At 38.1% G+C, this 17,083-nt stretch overlaps 1 protein-coding gene across 1 annotated transcript in view; it reads left to right on the forward strand.

The window, feature by feature from the left end:
• The window catches only part of lrrk2 (leucine-rich repeat kinase 2), an 82,365-nt gene that overhangs the window by 62,850 nt on the left and 2,432 nt on the right, over positions 1–17,083 (forward strand). The window contains exons 32-49 of the mRNA XM_079860177.1: positions 2,278–2,479; positions 3,592–3,680; positions 3,765–3,952; positions 4,032–4,186; positions 4,397–4,543; positions 6,553–6,744; positions 6,847–6,993; positions 7,117–7,229; positions 7,364–7,554; positions 7,862–8,022; positions 8,129–8,299; positions 11,718–11,818; positions 11,923–12,135; positions 12,656–12,846; positions 12,936–13,008; positions 13,818–14,008; positions 14,261–14,413; positions 14,799–15,022. Of these exons, the coding sequence (XP_079716303.1) occupies positions 2,278–2,479; positions 3,592–3,680; positions 3,765–3,952; positions 4,032–4,186; positions 4,397–4,543; positions 6,553–6,744; positions 6,847–6,993; positions 7,117–7,229; positions 7,364–7,554; positions 7,862–8,022; positions 8,129–8,299; positions 11,718–11,818; positions 11,923–12,135; positions 12,656–12,846; positions 12,936–13,008; positions 13,818–14,008; positions 14,261–14,413; positions 14,799–15,022 (2,902 nt within the window). The remainder of the gene's footprint in view (positions 1–2,277; positions 2,480–3,591; positions 3,681–3,764; positions 3,953–4,031; positions 4,187–4,396; positions 4,544–6,552; positions 6,745–6,846; positions 6,994–7,116; positions 7,230–7,363; positions 7,555–7,861; positions 8,023–8,128; positions 8,300–11,717; positions 11,819–11,922; positions 12,136–12,655; positions 12,847–12,935; positions 13,009–13,817; positions 14,009–14,260; positions 14,414–14,798; positions 15,023–17,083) is intronic.

Below are 17,083 nucleotides of genomic sequence, written 5' to 3' on the forward strand. Positions count from 1 at the left end.
CCTCCCCAATATCATTATTTTCCAAGTCTTTATCTGTTATTAAGGCTGTTTAAAATACTAGAGTTCAATCTCCAAAGTGCAGACCTTGTTTTGCTGTCAAAGATGAACGTGAAATATGATCAGAAAGATCTATTGTTCCTATTGATCTATGGTTTCTTTCTTGACAAAAAATGAAGAAATAGTTGATTATTGAATAAACTGAACGAGGAGAAGAAAAATTAATATAAATACAAATAGTAGGATTAAGATCTCTCCACACATCCATGATCCCCAAATCTTTCATGACCGCATTCATTTTCTTACCTATAGGCTTAGGCTGAAGTAAACCTCTCCAAGAAGAATCCAATCTTGGATTCAACTAAACATTAAAGTCTCCTCCAGAAATAGTAATACCCTGCGGATTAATAGCCATTAAATAAAAAAAATGTGTACATAAAAAAGCCAGTATGATTCTGAACTACACTGAGAAAATTTACTAGGGAGCCATCATAATATATCTTTTTGTTACGGTAAGCAGACACTGAGAGAAAGATGGCAGGTGAACAGTGAGTTTATTGAACAATAAAGGGGAAGAGATGTGGTGAGGAGGTAAATGAGAGTCCAAAGGTAGATCTTGAGGGAGACACAGAGGAATGGAAGACACTGGAGATGGGGAGAATAGTCCACTTGGCATCAATGGACCGTGAGCTGGGGTGAAGTGTGTGTATATGTAGAAGCAGTGATGAGGGTGATGATTAGGTACAGGTGTGAGTGATTGGGAAATGGCATGCAGGTGGGAACCGAGGAGAGTGATGGGAAATGTAGTGCAGAGGATGGTGACTAGGCTGATCTGTGACACTTTGTTTGTGTTGGTTGATATATGTTCAAAGTTGAGCCTCTTATGGTCATATTTAGAGGAAGATGGAAAGAAAACTGGATTGAAAACCTTCTTTTAAATGGATTGAGCACTTCATTCAAGTTAAAAGTTATCACCTTAAAATTATATAACATATTTTCCTATGAACACACAATTCGACCTCCCCAAAGGGAATGGCCCCCATTATCTCGCGCTCATGTGTCAGGTCGATAGATATATTCTGACATTTGTTATTAAACGCCTCATACAAGGTGAAAAAACTAGCATAACTTTATTATTGAAAATGAGTCCATTTTTAAGCATTTAAGCATTTTTAAGTCCTGAATAATGAATAAAAAAATATATACATCTAATTGTCAGTCCCATCTCTAATCAAAGCAAAAATATACAAAACCTACATTTTCTTTAGGTCAGTAGAATCAGTGTTCAGGGTGCAGAAATTCCCTCTCAGCTAAATGTTTCGTTGCTTCTTCCACTGTGTTGTTTAACTGGATCTCATCTAAAAAAAAAATTTAAAAAATAAAAACCTTGACCAGAAAGGGGGTTTGGAACTTGATGATCCTTCAGTTGATTATTTGCTTTATTTGCCATTTTGTATTTAATGTCAGGAACATAAAAATCCCTTCTTCCTCCACACAGTTCCTCCATCATTCTATAACTAAGTTCACCACGATTGATCTCGGCTGAGCTTTTTCTGGTAGCCGGAGAGCAGTGTACTCTCTCAATATGAAGGGAAGCATATGTTTCATATGTTTCAAATTCAAGTTCATCCATCAGCATATCTTCAACAAAAGTGATCATAGATGGCAAATTGCTCTTGGCCCCTTATACGACCCAGTAGACCCTGATATTGTTTTATCACGAATGGCCTTTTTGGTCTGTTATCCTGGTTTTTAACTGTGTCTGAAGTTAAAGAAATTTGATATGCTTTACGTTTATGTGATTTCTCCAACCCACGATTAATTTAGCTTCTTCCAGTCGGTCATTGGTGTTTTGGATATCCTCCATAATTTATTTCAGCTGATCTTAATTGTCTCTCCTAAAGTCATGCAGTTTGTGGATGATCATAGCCAAGCTAACTGTCTCCTCAGATTCGCCGACACCTCCCCGGTCCAGCATGGTATCATCTGGGCAGACATTTAATGGCGACTTTGTGTTTTGACCCTGCGTTTTTTTCTCTCTTAATTTTCAGATTGTAATTGCTTCTTTTGTTTTCGCCTATTATGTACTTGAGCCCTGTCTTCCATGTCGACGACAATAGGATATAGTAATAGCATCTAATAGTAGTTGTTGTTTCTCATGTTTTGATGCTTATTTATATCACTTTGTTGTAGAACCGATCTTTCAAGCTGCCATCACGTGACGTTACCGGAACCGCATTGTATTTATTTAATGAGTCATGTCTATTGTGCTATTGGCAGATCCAGGGTCAGCCGGTAATGGGGCAGCTGATTCCAGACTGTTATGTGGAGCTGGAGAGGAGAGTTCTGCAGGAGAGGTCACATGTGCCCGCTGATTTCCCAGTGCTCAGGCACAGCAGATTACTGGAGATCATACAGGAAACACAGCTGCAGCTAGAGGAGGGAGAGTTACCCCACGCTATCCACTTCCTCAGCGAGGCCGGTGAGAGTTGCTTCACTCCTGAATCTCTTTCTGATATCTTCCTGCTGCTGTCTATGTCCAATATTTGGGTGTTTCCAGGGCAGGCACCACAAGGGGTTGGGGGTGGCATGAGGAGGTGATGACTATCCTTCCCCCTGAGTCAAGATGAATGTGAAAAGGGATTTTTTTTAATCATGAATATCTATTAATCTATATCTACAATTGCCAAGTGCATTGACTTTCTATTATTAGATTACTATAGCAACATTTTAGTTCAGGACATTCTGTTTCACAAAGTCAGAGTTTGATTGGCACATTTGACGTTGAACTTTCTGCATATGATGAAATATGTGTATATATATCATATATATACATATATACACGTATATCATGTTTAAAGTGCTAGAAAATTGATCATAGTTAGTTTAATTAGATAATTTCACTGTATACTGTTATTGTAAATGGGTCTAAATGAGTGTGTTGCGTTAGTGAAGCGGTTGCAATGAACGTGTGTTTTATAGTAAAGCAGACACAATTAATTATATTTTGTGGTGGTGATATCATGGTAACTTGTCTGTATTCATGGAAATTGTGTATCTTAGATGTATTTATATCGGGTGGTCTAAAACGTGCTTATATCGGGGATAGCGAGTCAAATTATTTGGTCTATCTTTTTGTTTTATGTAGTAATATTATTCAATGCTCTGCCATCTGTAAGTTGATCAGTTGCTTTTAGTTTCATAGTTGTAGAAATTACAGGTTTGTTTATGGCTGAAAAATATGTGAATGGGCCACTTCACGTATAGCTGTGTTTTTACTACAATTGCTGAAATTGAATTTATATGTATTTTACATAATATTTGTGTATATATTATATTATATATAATATGTATTTTTACATCATTTGAAAATGAATTATATGATTTTTCTTTTTAAAAGCAGGAAGTTAACTAGTTACACTTTTTCGGTCATTAGTCACTAGAAGCATCAAGACGGATTAGTGTTTACACTACAAATTTGATTTTTCAACTTGCAAATGTAGCTTGAATGATTGTTCAAATTGTTTTACACCTGTATTAAATTGTGATCACTTGCAGGAGTAAATAGGCCCTCTTGTCTGTATTTGTCTCCAGGTGTCCTGCTGCACTTTGATGATCCAGTGCTTCAGCTAAAAGATTTATACTTCATTGACCCACAATGGCTTTGTGACGTCATCTCACAGGTTATACACTCATATCTTACTCCACTTTTTGGCAAATTCACACTTTCACAGCAGTAACGTCTCATCTGTTGTGTTGATGAACAGACGCTGACACTGAAGAGCACTGATCTGTGGGACAGCACTAGAGGAGTGGTGCAGCGCTCCACTGTAGAGAAGTTTTTGGACAAAAGTCGCTGTTTCCCCAAGAATCATCTGACTCAGTACTTCAAACTTTTGGAGAAGTTTCAAATAGCCTTGCCCTTTGGAGATGACCAGTTACTTATACCTAGCAGGTAGCGATAGGACTTTTTTAAATTACATTTATAAAAATTGTTGTATAGTGGTCATTTTTTGTGATTGGTATATGCCTAGATTGTCAGATCACAGGCCGGTGATTGAGCTCCCTCACTGTGAGAATTCAGAGGTGATTATTCGGCTCTATGAGATGCCGTACTTCCCCATGGGATACTGGTCCAGACAGATCAGCCGTCTTTTGGAAGTGTCTGCTTTCCTGCTCTACGGCAGAGGTAAAGTAACACAAACTTTCAGTATAAGTCAATATAAAGTATTCACAATCAAACATTGTGCTAGCCTTGGCAAGGTCATAGGTTTGATTCCCAAGGTACACACATACTAATATAATGTATAATAAAATGAATGCATTGTAAGGTGATTGGGATTCAAAAATCTGCCAAAATGAACAGGATGTAAGGTGGTAAACTGTGTGTATTCTGCAGAGAAAGCATTAAGACCAAACCGGATCTACTGGAGGAAGGGCATCTATCTGAGCTGGTCTACTGAAGCTTACTGTCTAGTGGAGGCCTTGTCTCTAGAAGAGAACTCTGCTAGCTTCATCAAGATCACTGTGCCCTGCTCTCGCAAAGGTAAGGGAGGGACATGGTTGTATCACAGTGTTTGGGCCATTTTAAACACTACAGTAATGGTAATGACTAATGTGATTTAACAAAATTAATGTAATGGTGATGATGGTGGGGACTATGATTGAGGTGATGATGTAATGTTGAAAATAATGAACTGTAATAGTAAAAATGTTGGTGATGATGTAGTTGTGGGAGTGATGATGATGAATAATGACAGTCATGATAATGTGATGATAGTTATGATGTTGATGGCAGTGATGATGGTGATGTGGGGGTGATGATAGTGTGGTAAAGGTGTGATAGTGAATGATGTTGATGTTCTGATGGTAACGTGATGGTAATGATGTGGTTATGGTGGTAATTGAATATTGGACATGATGATGTAATGATGATGTCATGGTGATGATGGTGGTGTTGATATGATGTGATGAATGTGGTGATGATGATAGTGATGGTGATATGAGGCAGTCATGTTTGTGATGATGATGATGGTTATGATTTTGATGACAGTGATGATATGATGGTGTGATGGGAATGATTATAGTGATGATGATGTCAGGGGGTGGTGATGATGGCATAATGGTGATGTGATGGCAATGATGATAACTATGTGATGGTGAATTGATGGTAGTGATATACTAACTGATGGTGGGGTACTGATGGAGGTTATGCTGATAATGGTGTATTTAGAATATATATTCTATGATTTATTCCTACAGAGCAGTGACAGAAATTACTTTCCCATTAGGGGTATTCTTTTCTAACCTTTTTTAAGTGAATCTAAGAGGTAGTAGTGATGGTCTAACCCTAATGTCCAAAATCCTTGCTTTGCAAATTGTGCATACAGCAAATCACCTTTATAAATATGGTCAAGTATTTATATCCAAAAGAAGCAATTATGGGATAGTTGACACGGTCTCTGCTAACACTTCAGGGCTGTGTTGTCGCCGTGTCCACGCGCAGGTCCTTCATCTGATCTGGACACGGCCTGGATTCGGCTGACTATGGTAAACCTCAGGATAAACAGAGAGACTAATATTAGCGTAGATGCCATTCTTCTTATGATGTAATGAGTACATCAGGTGTTATAGGAACTGTTCCCAGTTCCGGCTGACCTAATTTATGCAGCCTAATAATCATTTTACATGATTTGAATAATAAAAATGTATAATGTTCTATGTATATGCCGGTTAAAGAGATGTGTTTTTAGTCTAGATTTAAACTGACAGAGTGTGTCTGCTTCCCGGACAATATTAGGAACAGATTGTTCCAAAGTTTTGGTGCTAAATAGGAGAAGGATCTACCGCCAGCAGTCGATTTTGATATTCTAGGTATTATCAACTGGCCCGAATTTTGAGATTATAATGCGTTAAGAGCTCGTTTAGACTATTTAGTGCTTTGCAAGTAGTTAGCAAGATTTTAAAATGTATACGATGTTTAATAAGGAGCCAGTGCAGTGTTGACAGAACCGGGCTAATATGGTCATACTTCCTGGTTCTGGTAAGAACTCTCGATGCTGTGTTTTGGACCAGCTGTAATTTGTTTATTATGCGTGCAGTGCAACCACCCATAATAGCATTACAATAATCTAACCTTGATGTCATGAACGCATGGAATAACTGTTCCGCATTTGTCACTGAGAGCATATGTCATAGTTCAGATACAGTATATTTTTAAGATGGAAGAATGTGGTTTTACAGATGCTATAAACGTGGCTTTCAAATGAAAGATTGGAATCAAAGAGCACACTCAGGTTCCTAACCGACGACAAAGACTTGACAGAGCAGCCATCAAGTGTTAGACAGTATTCTAGGTTATTACGTGCATGGGGTTTTGGTTTAATAATTAGAATCTCAGTTTATGGTGATAATGATGCATTTTATAGGATGATTGTGGTGATTATGACATGTGGTGATTTTATAGTAGTGATGGTTGTAATGATGTGATGGTGATGATGATGGTGTTGATGACGATGATGGTGACAACAATGTTGAAGTCTCTGTCCTATGCAGGTCGTGTGTTGTTTGGGCAGGTGGTGGATCACATTGACTCTCTGCTGGAGGAATGGTTTCCAGGCCTTCTCGCCACTGACGTCCATGGCACTGGGGAGACACTGCTTAAGAAATGGGCTCTGTACAGCTTTAGCGATGGACAAAACTGCCAGAAGATGCTGCTGGAAGATCTACTCTCTAACATCAGCGCAGGTCTCTGTCCATTCTGTTCAAATTCTGAAACATTGATAACCTGCTGTATAAAAATGGTGCAAATGCCACCTGTGCTATCCTGACTGGTTGCTTGTCTGTAAGATGGTTTGCTGGTGAACCCAGAAGACCCCAGCTGTACTCTGCCCATCTCTCAGATCTCACCGGACCTGGTACTGAGCGACCAGCTTCCCAGCACCATACTGGACCCAGAGCAGCTGGAGATGGAGCTCTCTAAAGAGTATCTGTTGGGTGAGTACATAAATAAACCCAGAGACACGAAAAGTAAAGTCTGTAGGACTCATTGTGATTGTCAAGAAAGAAAGTAATGCAATTAGAAACTAACAGTGTTTTGTTTTGTTTTTGTTTTTGAAGGGGATGGCGGTTTCGGGTCTGTATATAAAGCTGTGTACAAGAACGAAGAAGTTGCTGTGAAGATTTTTAATAAACATGCTTCTGCACTTTATGTTCATCGGCTGGTACGACAGGTAAGATATGTGATAGAAAAAGAAACCAAGCAAGTTTTAGCTTGCACCTGGTTGGGACATAAGCAAGCTGTACAAGTTGTGTCCTAATACCAGTACATTGTTGGTGTATTTTCTTGAAAATGGTTTGTCCCCAGGAACTGGCAGTACTTGGCCGACTGTGTCACCCCAGTCTGGTGGGGCTTTTGGCCGCTGGTTGTAACCCGCACATTCTCGTGATGGAACTCGCCCCATGTGGCTCTCTGGACTCGCTGTTTGAGCGTGAAAATGGCAGTCTCAGCCGCAAACTACAGCACAGGATAGCACTGCATGTGGCAGATGGTCTCAGGTGGGTACCCCATCTACACAACACACAAAAACTTAGTCACCTTTAATGAAATGTTCAGGGTGTAAAACAGTGATCTCAAACTCAATTCCTGGAGGGCCAGTTTTGCTCCAACCCTAATCAAACACACCTGATCCAGCTAATCAAGGTCTTCAGGATTACTAGAAACTTCCTTGCAGGTGTGAGTTGGAGCTGGTTGGAGCTAAACTGTGCAGAGCTGTGGCCCTCCAGGAATTGAGTTTGAGATCACTGGTGTAAAACAAGTGTAAGCTTTAGAGCAGCATCTGTGATACGTTTTGTATCCAAACAGATATTTGCACTCTTCAATGATTATCTACCGAGATCTGAAGCCACACAACGTTCTGTTGTTCAACCTGAAGACGGACGCTGAGTTCATCGCTAAAATCACAGACTACGGGATAGCACAGTACTGCTGCAGTATGGGCGTCCGCAGCTCAGAAGGGACACCAGGTCCCTCTTACTTTCCCATAATACTCTATAAAACAGCAATTTAAACAGAAAAAAAAACAGGATTTTTACTTTTATATATTCTAATGTGGATCTTAAACACTTCCAGGTTTTAGAGCTCCCGAGGTCGCCCGAGGTAACGTCATCTATAATGTCCAGGCAGATGTATTTTCGTTCGGTCTGCTCCTGTATGACCTTTTGACCTACGGCGAGCGGATATCTGATGGGATGAAGTTTCCCAGTGAGTTTGATGAGGTTGCTGTGCAAGGAAAACTACCAGGTAACATGCTGGATATTAATCTCTCGGTTTTAATCAATTCTCATTTTGATGTATAGATATTGATTCTCAAATCCCAAGAATATTTTAGTCTATACTGTTTTCATTTGATGTGTGAACAAAACTTCACTAAACATTTGTAGCGCACCTCACATCCGATAAATTGCTATAAGCTTTGTGCTGTTACTTTTGATATGAAACAAAGTCTCAGCTTTCAAATTCTGACAATTTTATAACTATATTTAAAGCGACACTATGTAACTTTTCAACCTTCATAATATATGTCCAAGATCCTTGTGATGGTACATCGACTTACAATAGGTTGAATGACACGTCTGCCATAGCCTGACGGGGTCTGTATCGCTTTTACTGGCACTATGTAACTTCGGGGTTCGGGTAGTAACCAGAGCACAAAAAGAACTACAAAATTCGACTGCTTTACAGCATACGTCACTTCCCCCACCACTTCCTCAAATTTGGACGTGAGAGGCCAACCAGCGTTTGTTTTCGGCTTTCGTGCGTATGTTTTTGTCATGGGGCTGTTTACACCTGGCCACTTCATGCGTTTTCTCAGATCGGATAGCTATCCGATCATGAAAAGTCCAGGTGTAAATGCCCTCCGAAGCGCATTTGAGACGGATTTGAATCCGATCCCTCAAACCACTTCAGGAGGAGATCTGAGACGCATTCCAGACGAAACTGGACAAGTGTAAATGCATCTGGTTGTTGAAACCACATATGCAAATTGTACTCCTCCCAAAAATGCTAAAAAAAAAAAAAAAACGTCTGAGAGCGTGTTATAGGCTATATGTTATATCCAGATATGATGACGCTACTGGAACACGCATCACCGCAAATGAGAAGCTGAGCATCTATTCATAAGCCAACGTGCAAACTATCGCAAATCAAAGTGAAAGTAAGTCGCAGACGCTTAACACACAATCTTCATCATTAAAAGTAAAGAAACGAAATGATCTTACCAGGGCTGTTACTGCTCTCTCTTATTGCGGTCTTTGATTTTGAAGCTGATGGTCTATAAAATGCAGCTCATCTCTGTTGCTTTCGGTGACGTGCACTCCATTAAATCTGCATACAGCGCGGGAATTGAAGATCGGATTTAAATCCGTTTCGCAAAAACACATTTATGTGACCAGGTGTAAATGGAATCGTTTTGACAAATCAGATAGCTATGCCTCACGAATTAGTTTGGCAGCTGAACTCAGGTGTTGTGAGCTGTATTTATCACGTAGTCCTGAGGGATATCAGACGACGCTGTTGATTCTTGCGATTATCATGAGAACAGTTTTCAATATCTCACATAATCAGGACATAAATAAGCCTAACGTAGAGGTTGTTAATAGTGTAAACGAGCACAATTTGCAAACTATTATGATAAATTGCAATAATCATGTCTAATGACATCATAACGGCCAATGTTATGAAATAATGCGACGTACATTTAACTTTATTGATGTTATCTGGCATTTTGTAATGCTTACATTCCAATAAAAACAACACAAATTAAATTATACAGTAGGCCTAGACTATAGACTATTTACTTGTGATTTAGCTGCAATCATGTAAAAACGTTATACTATAATATATTTACGACAGTGCAAGTATTCCACAGCGACTCTAGGGGTCGCTGTTTGACAAAAACACAATTTCTACTTAGTGTGGCTTTAAACAACAAACATGGTTTTGATGCTCTTTAATGTGGTGTGACAGATCTCTAGCACCTCAGTTCAAGCCAAGTGGCAGGCAAATCATCAAATATATATTAACGTTCCGATATTTACATTCCACTTGGAAACATGATGAAACAAATCACACTAATGTGTAAAGAGGCGACGTCTTCCATTGATTGTGCTGGGCTGCGTTGCGTGGGAAGAAAGGAGCTGGATTCCATTTAAACTGCCTTGAACATGGAGTACTGAAAAACTCCCTCTGGCGTGAGAGTTATTTGTTTAGTTTAAAGTTCACCATAAGAACAGTGTCTTTAAGGTTTTTCCTATACACAATTCACTTTCAAACCAATTCCCGATTAACCTAGGCATTGTGCTGAACACAACGAGTCTAAACATGATTGTGTAATGTAAAATTTGTCAAAGTTTTGTATATATATATATAAAAAAAACATGTATACCTTAATAGGCAAGTGTGCATACCTTGTTGTGTCACACAAACAGCATGTATTATGTGTATAGAGTTCTGTGAACAGAAATGGAGAGGATTTACTCTATTTTCTGTCCATTTTGTCTATGAAAATATGTAATTTCTTTGGCCCTGTTTACACCTGGTATTAAGATGCATTTTGGTTGATCGGATTACAAGTGGACGACGCTAAATACAGGTGTAAACGGGGTCTAAACCGTTTTGAGCTTGTCTACTTTCGACCACGTCCAGGGGTCGTTGAAAACACATTCAGCCGGATTGTTTTAGTAGTGTAAAAGCTCATGTGATTGAATGTGTTCAAACAGCCACAAAAGACCGTCTTCTCTCCGCCTACTGACCTAACACGTGAACATTATGGGAAGGGCTCTAGCCAGACAGGATTTAAACTTTATCGGCTGGAGACCCAAGTTTGGTTTGAAGATGAAAAATGTACCAAGCACAATGTTCTCTCACCATTCCTGATTTCTAACACACACTCACAGCGTTCGGCTGGTCTTGCTGCTGTCAGAGCAGAAACTAAAGCTGATGCTCTCCTTATCTTTTTTTGTAATTTGTACAAGCTTATTTTGTCCATTAGATCAAAAGATCTGAAAAACCCATACATTTACCCGCCCATAGACCATCCTCTTGAAGAAATCAGGACAGAAGTGGTTGAAAGTCATGTCAAGTCACTTGTATTTATATAGCGCTTTTTACAATACAGGTTGAATCAAAGCAGCTTTACAGAGAAAACAGGAAAATAATGCAACAAAGTTTGTTTCCAGAAGAATATAGTGTCACAGTCCAGCTTAAGTAAGTTATGTGATGTTTTATTTTTGTTGTAAAAAAGTTTAGTTCATATATATATAGCCGCTCTGAAGAAAACCGTGATGTCATCGTCCAGCTCAGTTCAGTTCTCATATAATAGTGTCAATGCAGGCAGATCAATAATATTGTTGAAAACTAAATTAAATGTTAAAAAAAGAGACGGATTAAAGCAGAAATGTGTCTCCCTCGTCTACTTGTGATCAGATCGACCAAAATGCATCTTAATACCAGGTGTAAACAGGGTTTTTGTCATTTCACTTAAAAGTCCTAAAAGTCCTGAGGAATTAATGATCAATTCACAGAACGAGGGAGAGCAAAGCACTTCCTGGGATTGAGGGGTGGGGGGAATGCTAATGTAATGTAATATTATTAATCTAACATTTTAATTTGATTGTTAATATATAATAATATTAATAACTCTCTATAATCACTGATATAGATCCAGTTAAAGATTACGGCTGTTCTCCGTGGCCAGGGTTTGAGTCTTTGATGAGGGAATGTTTGAGAGAAAACCCTCAGGACAGACCTACATCTACTCAGGTCAGACAGCTGGTTACACCTGAGAAAGAACCACTTCTCTGCTCATTATAATGTGAGTTCAGTGCAAACATGTGAGTAATTCAGCGTCTCTGTGAATGTTTTAGGTGTTAGATCGTCTGAGTTCTGCAGAGATGCTTTGTCTGATGCGAGAGCTGACTCTGATGAGTTTGCCAGGCGAGTGTTTCACTGTCTCCAGTGCAGGTGGAGGGGCAAACGGAGGGAAAAATGCACGTGTGTGGATCGGGGGCGGCAGTAGTAGCCAGAAAATGGGCTGTGTGACATCACTGGATCTGGAGACAGGGGGGAGCTTAAACCAGGTACTAAAGAGCTTTAAAACACCGTTAACTCAACAAATGGCATGAATTATACTTTAAATACACACTAAGTTTTCTTGCTATATAATATTTTATCTAAACAAATATGATTCTATCATCCTCATTTTGGTGTTCTACAGTACATGTAATACTTATCATCGTTTTAAGTTAGATGTCACCCACAATCCTTATCAATAATCCACCCAAAAATAAATTCCATCATCATTTACTCACCCTCATGTCGTTCCAAACCAGTATGACTTTCTTGTGCAGAATACAAGAGAAGATATTTTGAATAATGTTGGTAACCAAACAGTTTTGGTTTTGTATCTTTTGTATGGTATTTTTTGTCCATACAGTGGAAGCCAATGGGAACTGTAACTGTTGAGTTACATAAAATACTTTAACACATTTTAAAGAAAGTCAAACTGACATGAGGGGGAGAACATAATAATATAATTTTTATTTTTGGGTGGTCAATCCATTTAACAGTCAAGTTAACAGTGTTCCCACCCTCTTTTAGGAGATTGACAGCAGTCCTGTCCTCTGCATGGTGATCATCAGAGCTCCAGGGTCATGCAATGACTGGTTAGTCGCTGGTACACAGTCGGGTTCACTCTTCATCATGGACACTATAAACGCAGAGGTTCTGCACTGTCTGAAGAGTGTGAATGACTCTGTGACGTCACTGTACTTTCACACTGACCAGCACAGGTGATTACATCCAAGTTTCTGAGTGAAAAGTGGCATAACTTCTTGGATGATGTACCTTAAGATGAGAGAATAATGTTTCAATTTTTCAGGTGCTTAAAGAATTACCTTTTGGTCGGGACAGCAAATGGGACACTAGTCATTTATGAAGATTCAGTCTTGAAGGTATTAATTATTAAAATTATAAATAATGAAAATTAAGCATTTCAATTTGTATAGAATAATACAGTTGTACAGGTTTACTGGAGAACCATCTGAGAAGGCCTTCTTTAATCAATGATAAATTATGTAATTAAAAAATGTTAAGCTGTTAAACTGTTTTCAACATTTATAATAATAAGATACGTTTCTTGAGCAGATTTTTGAAGGATCACGTGACACCGAAGACTAGAGCAATGTCTGCTGAACATTCAGTTTGCCATCACAGGAATAAATTATATTTTTAAATATATTAATAATAAATAGTTATTTTAGTTGTAATACTATTTCAAAATGTTACAGTTTTTTCTGCATTTTTTTTTATCAAAATAAATGCAGCCTTGGTTACCAAAAGAGACTTCTTTAAGACAGTAGTGTATGTAAAAATGTATGTTATGAAATTAATTGAAAGGATGATTGTTTTTATTTTTCAGAAGAACAATAATTTCTACCCAACAGTTAGTCTAGTAGATTCAAACTGTTTAATGTTAAAAAACAAAATACAAAAAAAAAATCTCCCACATTGTTTTTAACAAAATATATATGGATGATATTAAATTTTGAGATGCTGAAAATTCAGGTTTGCCATCAAAGGAATAAATGATATTTAAAAAAAATATTACCGGTATATATATTTTTATTAATTGTAATAATATTTCATAATATTACTGTTTTTGTTGTTTTTTTATCCAATGAATCCAGCGTTGATGAGTGTAAGAAACCCCTAAACAGCGCTTTGTCAGACGCCTGATATATGTGATGTTTTCTGACTTTAGGTAAAGAATGGAGGTCCAGTGAAGACCCTCCAGGTTGGTGATGTAAACACTCCTCTGATGTGTATCGGCCCCTCCAATCACCCTCAGGAGCGTAAAACGCTGTGGGCGGCCTGTGGCACCAGGGTGATCTGCCTCTCAGTGGATTACAACATCTATAGCAGCATAGACACCAAACCCAAACAGCTCCTCCTGTAAGTACCCCTAACCTTCTGAAAACAAGCACAACTACACCTGTCAGTGTAACTCAGTGAGCATTAGGTTCAGTTTTTAGGTCTAGTCTAGTAAGAATTAGGATGGATAAATTGGATTTGCGTAAATGTGACATTAAAAAAAACACACAGTGGTTTCTGGTCGCTTTACATGTCAGTTTAGCGACCACTTCCATGGATTTTTATTTCTGGTGATGTTGTTCAGTTCTTAAAGATGTTGATCTGTTTGTTTAGGCAGCTGGGTCGAGTCAGCAGTGATGCTTGTATATCACGGTTAGCGGTGGACAAACATGTGTACGTGAGTAAAAGAGGAAGCCACACTGTGGAGGTCTGGGATAAGAAGAATGGGAGGATGGTGAACCTCATCGACTGCATGCAACTACTTGGGTGAAGTGGCACACACGATCATATAACTCATTAGCACACTTTTGACTCCTTTTACATCTGATGTTTATCCATTTAAGCTGATCTGATCACAAGTGAATAGCACTACAATACAATAATTTGCCTCATTTCAGCATGCACTGACACTGATCATGTGAAGCACATGTGAAGTTAAGTTGTTTTGTGACTAAAAGGAAAATACACATTTTGTATGAAACGCCAATGTATGAAAATGTAAATGTATGTTTTGAAGCAACACTTTCCCAACCTTTTGTACTTTTGTAACAGCAACATGCCTCGGTTGACCCCTTGTGAACCGATCACCTGAGACAGATGTTAAAAGTAGGTTTAACTTGACTTCCTAACTTACAATTTATATCCACAACAGATTAAGTTCCACCAAAAAGCCCAAAGCCCAGGATGAGGACCAGTCTAGACAAAAGGTGCCATCTTTGGCCATTGTCAAAGCTCTGTTGGTCCAGCACAGTGGTACTCTGTGGATTGGGACTAAAACAGGACACATGCTGTTGGTGGAAGTCTCCAGCTGTCAGCTACTGCATACCTTCAGCCCTCACTGCGACTCTATACGCTGCATGGGCTCGGTGATGCTAGGTACACCTTCTGTTCCTGTCTCTCCAGTTACATAGAAAGTGTCACTAGTTGGTAAAGAATTTGGCGTCCCTTGTAAAAAAAGAAGTGCACTTGTGATGTGCTTCAAATATTTTGTATTCAATTTTTTTTTCCAAATATATATATAAAAAAAAATATATATATATATATATATAAAAAAGCTGTACTTGCAGGGATAATGTTACTGAAATAAAAGGCCACTTAAGTGTACTTAAAAGAGAGTCCACTTTCAAAGGCAATAGAAGTAATTATGAAATAATTACATAAAAATGCACATAAGTCCTGCTGAAGTTGGTCAATAAAGGACACTAAAGTTCAGATCTTAAGCACTTAATATCTGTTAATATAAATTTAAACTATAATACATTTGAATTTAATTGCAATTGACAAGTAATTAAAGGATTAGTTCACAATTTTCAAAATGAAAATTTCCTTATAATTTACTCACCCCAATGCCATCCAAGATCTTTCCTCAGTGGGAGAGAAATTATGTTTTTTGAGGAAAACATTTCTGGATTTTTCGTCTAACAATGGACTTCATTGGTTACCATCGTTTTTTAAGTCCAAATCAATGCAGTTTCAAAAGTCTTTGAAGTGTTTAAACGGGCTGTACGCGATCACAGCTGAAGAAGAGGTTGTTATCTAGCGAAACGATTGGTCATTTAAAAAAAAAATTATAATTTATAGACTTTTTAACTTCAATAGTTCAGATTGAGCTGATAAACAAATGGACAGGGAACTACATCATCATGTTGAAAGGTCACGCCGGCGCCGGCAATACTATTTGAACTACTATTAATATTCATCAGAATATTATTCATATTCACTGAATACTATTACTATATACAGTGCTATGCATAAGTTTAGACACCCATGCTAAAGTTGACTAAAAAGAGGAATAAAAAATCATCTTTTGGAAATTGAACTTAATGCCTTAATTAAAAAAATTAGGAAAAATCCAACCTTTAAGGACACCAATTTTCTTTGTGAATGAATATTGTATCGTAAATAAATAAATGTTCTTCCTTAAAATACAGGGTGCATAAGTTTGGACACCCCTATGTTAAATTCCCATAGAGGCAGGCAGATTTTTATTTTTAAAGGCCAGTTACTTCATGGATCCAGGATACTATGCATCCTGATAAAGTTCCCTTGGCCTTTGGAATTATAATAGCCCCACATCATCACATAGCCTTCACCATACCTAGAGATTGGCATGGGGTACTTTCCATAAGATCATAGCTATTAGGCTAACTGAAATAAAACCATGCCAATCTCTAGGTATGGTGAAGGCTATGTGATGATGTGGGGCTATTTTAATTCCAGAGGCCAAGGGAACTTTATCAGGATGCATAGTATCCTGGATCCATGAAGTAACTGGCCTTTAAAAATAAAAATCTGCCTGCCTCTATGGGAATTTAACATAGGGGTGCCCAAACTTATGCACCCTGTATTTTAAGGAAGAACATTTATTTATTTACGATACATTATTCATTCACAAAGAAAATTGGTGTCCTTAAAGGTTGGATTTTTCCTAATTTTTTTAATTAAGGCATTAAGTTCAATTTCCATAAGATGATTTTTTATTCCTCTTTTTAGTCAACTTTAGCATGGGTGTCTAAACTTATGCATAGCACTGTATATAATAGCAAACAATACTATTGGAACTATCCTCCTATGTACGGTCGCGTTGTAAACCGTGGGGCGGTACTTCTGCCGGCGCCAGCGTGACCGTTCAACGTGATGTCGTAGTTCCCTGTCCGTTTGTTGATCAGCTCAAGTCCATTGTTAGAAGAAAAATCCAGAAATGTTTTCCTCAAAAAACATCATTTCTCTCCCACTGAGGAAAGAAAGACATGGATATCTTGGATGGCATTGGGGTGAGTAAATTATTAGGAAATTTTCATTTTGGGGTGAACTAGTCCTTTAAGTGTCAGTTCATTTCACACTTAACTACATTCTTTTAAAGGATTTTTGTCTGTAATAAGTACTCTTTTTAAAATATGTGAAAGTGTACTTCTTTTTCACAAGGAATACAGTTTG

The sequence above is a fragment of the Squalius cephalus genome (assembly GCF_949319135.1).
Source record: "Squalius cephalus genome assembly, chromosome: 23".
Classification (NCBI taxonomy): domain Eukaryota; kingdom Metazoa; phylum Chordata; class Actinopteri; order Cypriniformes; family Leuciscidae; genus Squalius; species Squalius cephalus.